Genomic DNA, 9,782 nt, shown 5'->3' with positions numbered 1-9,782 from the left:
TGTTATTTTAGTTGTATTATTTTATTTGTGTTGAAAAAAATAAATTATTTTAAAATAATCACTCTTGGTTTTTCTTATGGTCACGGTTCTTTTTCAAGAGATGACTCTTTGAATCGGGTAGTAATTTATTAATTTTTGTAGGAATTTTTTTTTAAAAAGTTTTGGACTTTCCCCGACACAGACGTCCTAGACAGTTTTCTTGAGGGTTTAAATCTAAAAAAAATACAAAAAAAAAAGAAGAAATTACCTAGCTTGCATTGGCGGTTTAGCACATATTTGATCAACATAAATGGGAACGAAGGGAGTACTTGATACAACAAAGTTAAAATCAAATATGAAACTGTCCAAAGAGTGTATAAAAGACAGAGCAGTAATTTTAATAAGCTAGAGTACAAGGAACAATCTCAGACATGCTTCGTTTTTGACTAATTGTGAAATCCTTTTCTTAATGGTGTCAGTGACACCACATTGTAATCGAATCTTTGTGGGTTCGTCGTTTGATGCAGCTATTTCTGTGCTACTAGTACCTATTGCATCTAACCATATGCCATATCCACTATGGTGGAGCATTTGTTTTTTCCTATTAGAACTGTGGGCGGCAGTAAATCGGATTTTTTTTAATCAGGGAACATTGGTTAAGAGCAATCATCGCCAAATTATTTTGTCGTTTAAGTCAAAGTAAAAGAAAACATTACTCCCTCCATTTCAATTCACGTGAATCTATTTCGTTTTTGGTTCGTGCCAAAAAGAATGACCATTTTCCTTATTTGAAAACAATTTACCTTTATGCAATGATTTATAGTTACACAAAATATATGTGCCTCATTTTATACCACAAGTTCAAAAGTCTTCTCTTTTTTCTTAAACTCCGTACCCAATCAAATGAATTCACATCAATTGAAACTGGAGGAGTATTATTTTTAAATATTCTACTCCAGCAAGTTTGTGTCAAATATAGAGTTAAATGAAAAAGTATGTTCTCTTTAGTAAGTTACTTTGAATTTTTAGTTGGCCGAATGGTGGTTTTTAAATCATGGATCCACGATGACATCTAATTACTTCACTAATTTTATAATCGTTAATGCTCATTGTCTTGATTATAGTGTTTACTTTAATCTGCAAAGCTTGTCAGTTAATGCCCACTTGCACTTTTCATTTACATTACACAAATATACGATCAGAAAGTTTATATATGCATATAACGGACACACTACGACACTATCACCAATAACTGGAATTGTTTTGCTGTTTTTTTGAAGTATTTTCTCCCACAGTTTTTTTTCTTTTGATAAGAATTATAGCTTGTTTGGCCAAATTTATTTTTGGCCAAAAGTGCTTTTTTTTTTTACCAAAAGCACTTTTGGCCTTAATTTGACGTATTTGGCCAAGTTTCTGGGAGGAAAAAAAGTGTTTTTGAGGAAAAGCAGAAGCAGTTTTGGAGAAGCAGAAAAAAGTAGTTTCTCTCCAAAAGCACTTTTTTGAGAAGCAATTTTGAGAAAAATACACTTAGAAGCAGTTTTTTAAAGCTTGGTCAAACACTAATTGCTACTCAGAAGTGTTTTTCAAACTAATTAGTCAAACACAAACTGCTTCTCACCAAAAGTACTTTTGAGAAAAACACTTCTCAAAATAAGCTGATTTTTGCAGTTCGGCCAAACGGGCTATTAGACTCGTAACATGTTTGACGACATCTGAATGAGAAAAATATTGAAGATTGTTTTGGGCCAAGATAATGTAGGTTTGACAAATTTAGTAACATGTGACCCATTGCAGATGTTAGCCTACTTAGTGAAAAGCCCTGATACTTCAAAAATTCATCATTTTCGTTCACCCAAAAACTTTATATTTTTAGTGTAAATTAACTTAATATATGCCTTTTTGTGATATCTCACAAGCAAATACAGCAAGCAGATTTGTTGCTACTTTTGTTGCTTGGCCCTAAGAATTATGGAGAGCTATTTAAGTTAATTTTTCAATTTTATATTCTCCTCATTATTATCACCTCATATATAGGAGCAGGTGATGTCGTCAAAGTCTCGAGGAAATTGAGCTTTGTGCTTGTGACAATGGGATTGTTCATGAGCTTCCAATAATCTATTGTCAAAGACAATGACGAAAGTAGTTAAAGACTTTTTGTACATCTCAAACGACAAACGTGTTAAGTAACATACTTGATGGAGATTTACCTACCCATCACATCATAGCCTTAGCAAAATATCCACAGAAATTGCAAGAAGTTATTAATTTTTACCTACCAATCACATTTTTAGTCTCTTTAACATAGCAAATATTTTACCATATTAGTATTTACAAATATTAAGCTTCAATATTTGAAAATATTAAAATACTTTATGGATAAATGGGGCCAAAGAAAAAAAACAGAGAAACAACAACAATAACAACTCAGTATAATCCCATTTAGTGGGGTCTGGGGAGGGTAGTGTGTATGCAGACCTTACCCCTACCCTAGGGTAGAGAGGCTGTTTCCAAATAGACCTCCGACATCCTTCCCTCCAAGAACTTACCACCTTGCTCTTGGGAAGACTCGAACTAGCAACCTCTCGGTTGGAATTTTAAAACAGAGAAACAGATGGAGGAATTTTAAAACTATAGTAAAGATATTTTTGTTGTGTGGGTGTTAGCTAGCGTCATGAAAATTTGATCTTTCCCGTCACTCTCATAATCTTAACTACACATTTGTTGTTGTGCTCTTTCTTTCCCAACTTCTGTTATGAAATCAGAAATCAGTTAAAATCCAGTCAATAAACAACAACAACAACAACAATGGTAAAAGCTTTTACCTCCAGTACTAGTCTTCCGCCATGTAATTCCTCTGAGCCACCTCCAATCCCATGTCATCCTCAATTCCACCTGAAACCCAACACCCGCCGTCACCTTATCACCTCACTCTCCATCCTAATAACTCCATTTTTCGCTTATCCAAAGCTTAATTATGACCCACTTAGCCCATTTTCTTTACCAGTATCAAATGCTCGAGGGCTTTTTCAAATGCCACCTGTTCGCCTCACTAACCGGTAATTCTTGAATTCTTTCTTTGTTTTTTAAATTTGCTCGAAAATTTTGATTTTTGTGATGAGCACTGGGTAATTTGTTGAGGTGATTGACAGGTATTTTTTGGTGAGAGCTGGGGAATCAGAATATGAGAGTTTGGGGATAATTAACACAAACCCAGTTGCAAAAACATCTGTGGATAATGGGCTGTCTGAGAAAGGGAAGAAACAGACAGTGAGAGCGGCGTTTGATTTGAGGGAAATGAGGGCTTGTGAAGGAAGTTGCTGGATTTGGCCTTCCATTACTCAGAGAGCTTATCAGGCTGCTGAGATTATCGCTGCAGTCAATGGTGTCAATCGAAGGTATTCACAGTTTAATTGCCTCAAGTAAAAGGAATCATCTTCTTGAAATTCACTGGTTTTTTTTTCTGTGGACACAGTCTGAATAAACTTTGCATTTGATATTTTGATTTGAGGGTTAATGTTAAATGCCAATGCTAACGCAATTCATGGTTTTGTGACACTTCATTTCTATTTGTTTTTCACCAGAATTATAATTCAGTACAGTTGATATAACTACTTCGTCTTTTGATACTTGATTTGGTATTGTTGCAGCCGTATAGTTCCTGAATATAGCTTTTTGGATGCTCGTGGATTGGGGGCATATGAAGGGAAAAGTTTGGATGCATTATCTGAAGTAAGATGCTGTGCCTTTCAACTCAATCACATAAGTATTATCGTCTCTCATTTTTGAGTTAAATCGACCATGATAGAAACATATGTGCATGAAATGTATATAGTTATGACGTATGTGCACCGGTGGTGGGGAAGGATTAGTTATTCCTGATGGATTATTATAAGCAGCAAAACAATTCCAGTATCAAAATCACATGTAATCTAGACAACTAGTATATACAGAATTTTTTAGATTACCTCTTGAAGCGTGAACACCTATGTTGCCCGGACCCTCCGAAAATGTCGTGGGCCACAAGTCGGATCCTTCAAATATAGTGTGTATTTGGAGAATTCTACACGGGTACGGCAGTATTTTGGAGAGTCCGTGCAACATAGGTGAACACAACCCTTCAGGCTTCAGTCACATAAGCCTTCAGTTTCACATCGTCTCAATGGAATTTTCACCACTCGCATGATCACGATCTCCATGTTCAACGGTTTTCTACTGTGTTCCCCAAATAATATCCGAAAATAGTAATTTCTTGTGGGCGAAATTTCTAGAAAAACTTGGCTCAAATTTTCGGCCACCATGTTCTACTTCCTTTAGATGGAAAACCTTATATATTTATAGAATAATTTTCAAGGGTTAAAAACTTTTCCAAAACCTGTTGGATTTTTTTTCTAGTAGGAAAAAGATTCCTTTATTTCATGCTTATTTAGCCATAGCAAGGACCACAAAATTTAATTAACAAGGCTTTCAATTATGGAATTAATTCCTAATGTTCGAAAATAATATCCACCATAATAAATTAGGAATTATTCCACTAAAAAATCGCAATTGCACTCCTTATTCAATTTCAAGATTCATCGATTAAATCTTATTTAATTCCCCATGTTAAGATTAGATATTACTCAATTGAATTAAATTACTGACAATTTAATTTATTGATATTTTCTTTAGACTTTCGCTTAACTTATTTCATGTGTCAGATACAAAATTCACCGACCAGGGTTACACATTAAAACTTATAAGCTTTCGTAAAGGTGTATCATCAATCTCTAAACTGAGACATGAATTCCATAAACTAACTATTATTTCGCCAATGTATATTATTATTATCCAATTTGCCAGGTATATTGACTCACGGAAGAGTTTCGTCTTTTAATAAATCAAAACAATAACAATATACACAGCTAATATATATATATATATAAGCAAGAAATTTACCATATATGATTGACATTATGGTTAAGCCAAGTGGCAAGCTAATAAACGTCAATAGTATATGATAACTTTATTCTATATTTGACTATTTTAGTTAAATACAAATATGTATATACAGAATTTGAATTAAAAAATAATTTTGAATTTATAGATAAAGTTCTAAAATTCGAATTTACATTAAAAATAAAATTTATCCTTTTTTATCATGTTATCATATGCAATCATGTTAGGAACTTTTGTTATTTTTTCTAATTATCTAAATACTACTTCGCCTCTAGCCAAAAAAAACTCCATATAACTATAAATCTTTTTCAGATTTAAAATCTTATAAGTATAGTTCTTTGAAACATTGTAGTTAGATTTGAATAAAATGAAATTCTTTTTAAATAAATGTAATATATAGGGCACACGTCTATGTTTATCTAAATAACAAAAAAGAGTTTACAAAACCAAATAAAAGTTTACTTACATATATAATAAAGTAAACATACATGCTGGAGAAAGAAACATCACAAAATCAGCCAATATTAAAAAAAAAAGTTGTTTCTTTTTTCTTCTTGAAGAATATTTGCTTGAAGAGTCGATTTGCATAATTGGACATCAAACAAATAACAAAACTTTGGCTATATAATTGCTATCATTAATTGTAATAGTGCATTCAAGGAATTGAAGCGAATAAGCTGAAAGCCCTTCATTTAGTTGTAGTCAGGCAAATATTGCAAGGGTATAATATTTTTTTCGTTGAAGAATATTAGTTTTGAATCATTAGATTATGTGCAAGACTTTTTTTTTTCAAACTCAACAAGAGAGAAATTGGTTTCTAATTGATAATTTCTATAGTGACTTTTAAGTGTAACAAAGAGTATATATAAAGAAAAAATTGGTATGACATTAAAAAATTTTGTTTAAAATGTAAATAAATTATTTCGAAAAAACTCTTTACTTGTTTTAATTCAAATATAATAAAAAGAAGATATTTTTGAACATTAGTAGAGAGTTTTAAAATTATAATAATAGAAGTTATATCATGGATAAGCTCAACAAACCGAAATCTTATAGAATATTTACATAATATCCGGTCATATTTATTGTTTACTTTTTATAGCTAATATAAATAGATGATATGCCGATAACACATGATTATACATATATTATATATGGATTATATATGTGCCGATAACACATGATATGCCGATAACATATTTATTGTTTTTTAATTTAAGTGGTTGGGTGAGTATCTATTTAGGCTGATTAGATAAAGCCAAAAGAAAAATATGAAATAATTTCAACCAAAGACTAAAAATATAATTAAAGTTCATATGTAGATAATTTTTATTAAAATACATCCTTTTATTGTGAAATAAATTAATTTTTTTGTAACAAAAGAAATAATGACATAAAAAATAAGATAAAAGAAAATAAATATTAAAACAAAATGTTAGAAAGATCTAAAAATGAGAAATAAAAGATGAACAACAAATTTCTTCTTATGTTTCATCTTTGTTGAGTATAAAAAATTTGAAAGTTAATCTCATCCATTTCAAATATTTTTTCAACTCAAATACATGGATTATAAGATAAGGATATCTTAGAATATTTTTTTTTTAATTTACATTATGTGTCGTTTTTAAAAAATCACTATTACTAACAAACTGATATGATATTCGCATTTGAATTAGAATTCAATTTGAGTAGTTTGCATTGATGTTAAGCCAAGTATGGTGTCGAAAAATAAACTACGTGACAATTTTAAGACAATATATGCAATATTTTATAATAATAATCAACTAATTTAACATTTAATGATTCAAAGAACAAAATATTTGTATATATAGGGTATTAAAAATTCAAATTCTGGGGTTAGAGATATCGATAAACTTAAAGTGGAATCATACTGAAATAAATCCGGCCAAAGAATTATTTAAATTTTTAGATAGCCGATTAAAGTGAATTTTGAATTAACAATAATATCTTCATTTGCATCATTATAAAGATAATTATTATTATAATATATATAAAGTTTTAGAAATTAAAATTTCAAAATAAAAATATTTTTTGAAAGATAAAATCATACCAAATAAGAGTTCAAATCATAGTATAAGAGTCATGTCGTAATCAAAGAATTGTTTATATCGTGTCAACCTTTGTGCTTTGTCATAAATATAAGTTATTATTTCACTTTGTGGCTATTTTTAGGTTCCAATGATACCTATGAGAATAGTGCAAAAATAAAATTATCACTACGAGAATTGAAAAAATGTTAGTCTTTTTTCATGTAGTATTTCTTAATTAATATCTGACGATTATCTATAATTATTTAGAAGGTTTAAATGTTAAGGTTATTTATATATAATTCAAATAACTCAGATATTTAATATGGTTAATGTCAAATATCAAACAACAACAACGACCCAGTATAATCCCACAAGTGGGGTCTGGAAAATATCAAAATGGAGTAAAAAAAATTCATTAACTAAAGAATTTCTTATATTTTTAGATAGCCAACTAAAATGAATTTTGAATTAAGAATAATATTTTCATTTACATTATTATAAAAATAATTATTATTGAAAAATAATGTTTTAGAAACTGAAATTTTAAGAAAGAAATATTTTTTAAGAGATATCAACACACCAAATAGGAGTTCAAGTAGTAGTAAAAGAGTTAAGTCTTATCCAAATAGTCATTCATTGTCACAACATTTGATTGTTTTGCCATAAATATGAGCTATTATTTTGCTTCCTCACTATTTTTAGAATCCAATGATACCGGTAAGAATGGTATCAAAAATAAAAATAGAAGAAATGGTTAATTTTTTTTCATGTAGTTAATATCCAATTATTATCTATATTTAGTGAGGAAGTGTAAATTTTAAGATTATTTACATACAATCCAAATAACTTAAATATTTGACATAATTAGTGTCTGCGCATCCGCGCGGGGTACTAATACTAGTAATAATTATATCAAGATTAGGAGTATAAATACATTTAATGGCTAGAGAATTTATTGTATTAAGTCAGTATAAAATACTTATCTCTACTTGGTCAGTTCAATACATACAAAATGTACTAACGCAAAAAGTTGGAATTAAACTATTCTCATAATCAAGATAAATTATATTTAATCTTGTGCTTTTGTCCAAGTCCATCATTAGATTGTGAACTCAAACTTTATACTTATAAGAAACGATGATTTAATCTTCCGTGTCCAACTCTTTCTACTCAATTTTGCCTCCAAACTAACTATACTCTTGCATACTAAAAATGATTCTAGAAACATTGCAACACTTCTCACTTCCCCTTAATTACCCTATTTAAATTAAGTTTGAACAAAGATGTAAAGGGGGAAAGGAGGGGGGGGGGGGGTAGCAATCAAGAACCAAATTGGCCTAAATACATGACTTGTTAAAATAAGTTGCAGATATAATGTTGCAGGTGTATGAATCAGATAGCCTTTCTCCGAATATAAAGCCACCCCCTACAGATGATGGAACACCTAATGAGAGTGTTTCGGATGTCTTTGTTCGTGTAACACAAGTTATGTCAATTCTTGAAACTCAATACTCTGAGGACACAGTCATCATAGTCTCACCAGATTCTGACAACTTGACGATTCTGCAAGCTGGTTTAACAGGGCTTGATCTTCGAAGGCAAGTGGCCGCTACTAGATCTGTTGCTTGCAGTTTAGGTCACTCCGATATTAGAAGAATGGCTTTTGCTTTCTTGTTGACATGTTCCTCTCATCATATTTGCAGGCATAGGGATCTGTCTTTTGGGCCAGGAGAAGTTAGATATGTTGATGCTAGCAGCATACCTACCTATAAGCAACCTGCATCAAAAGTTTATAAATGCTTAAACCCCCCTAGCTGTACATAAGTTTGGATTTTCAATGCAGGTGAAATACGTGTGTTTTTACGACTATATGTTGTTGGCTTAGACATCATGTCTTATATATCACTGCTGAACAAACTCTTGACATTGTTCATCTAATGGTTTCATTCTCTGAATTCCTACCGAAGCTTTAGTTAAAAAGTTCTTTACAGGGCTAGCTGCAGCTATCGTAAATTTGTCCACTGGAACATTTAGTCAGTGCTACATGTAAATGTGAGTTGATTCACTGCGGTATAATTAAATCATTATCATTTTTATCGAAAATGCTAAATATTTGTCTTTCAACAGGATCATTTCTCGCCATTGTTGGTGAAGATAGGCTCAGGTAGCTGTATGCAGTTCTTCATTATCAAAGTATATATGCTGGTGTCTGGCCAGCCCATTTATGTCACTTGACCTCCTGTTTCAGGCTTATGAGAGATGTATTTATAACTCCTATTTTCCACAAGGTTCCATCGATTCATCCCATTTAATGATTGCCTTTTATTAATCTAAGTGTTACACAGATGAACTAAAAGGAGTAGAAATTAGTTTAATTCCTTTCCGCTTAGCTTTTTAATTATATGAAAAAGCTCAACCCAATTAGATGTTATCCAGTTTTTGTGATTCATGTTCTATGAAGTTAATGATAAAATTAATGTTTCAATACTTGAAATTTGGTTGATGCATATCTCATAAAGAAAAAAGAAAAAATTGATGCGTTAACGCATCTGAAGAATTTTGACTTAAAGTTTCCCGCTGGGATGTAGAAATTAAAGAACTTTTGGACATTTTGCTTTTAATCCTTTAATAAAAAGAAAAGAATCTTTAATGCGCAGAACATGGAAAGTGGACTACATTTTTCTAATCAATTTTACTATTTCCGTCTTTAGAATTTAAGTTTTGTTTATATGAAATTACCTTCTACCACAAAGTTTTGACGACATGACACAAATTTCTTATTTTTCACTTTTTCTCAATTAGAGTGACTTCTAAATG

General features: G+C 30.8%; 1 protein-coding gene across 2 annotated transcripts; it reads left to right on the top strand.

Annotated features, from left to right (window-relative positions):
* Positions 1-2,649: 2,649 nt before the first annotated feature.
* Positions 2,650-9,321, top strand: LOC107815213 (uncharacterized). 2 transcript variants are annotated; one of them, XM_016640742.2, is made up of 7 exons: positions 2,650-3,035; positions 3,129-3,374; positions 3,627-3,708; positions 8,349-8,563; positions 8,669-8,808; positions 8,957-9,017; positions 9,093-9,321. In XM_016640742.2, the coding sequence occupies exons 1-5, from the start codon at positions 2,785-2,787 to the stop codon at positions 8,787-8,789; spliced, it is 915 nt and encodes a 304-aa protein (XP_016496228.1). In that variant the 5' UTR covers positions 2,650-2,784; the 3' UTR covers positions 8,790-8,808; positions 8,957-9,017; positions 9,093-9,321. The 2 variants fall into 2 exon arrangements, with proteins under 2 accessions (XP_016496228.1, XP_016496227.1); XM_016640741.2 differs by having other exon boundaries at positions 8,669-9,017.
* Positions 9,322-9,782: the final 461 nt, after the last annotated feature.

Source organism: Nicotiana tabacum, chromosome 6 (assembly GCF_000715075.1).
Source record: "Nicotiana tabacum cultivar K326 chromosome 6, ASM71507v2, whole genome shotgun sequence".
NCBI classification, from domain to species: domain Eukaryota; kingdom Viridiplantae; phylum Streptophyta; class Magnoliopsida; order Solanales; family Solanaceae; genus Nicotiana; species Nicotiana tabacum.
This window is presented reverse-complemented; position numbering and strand designations above follow the sequence as displayed.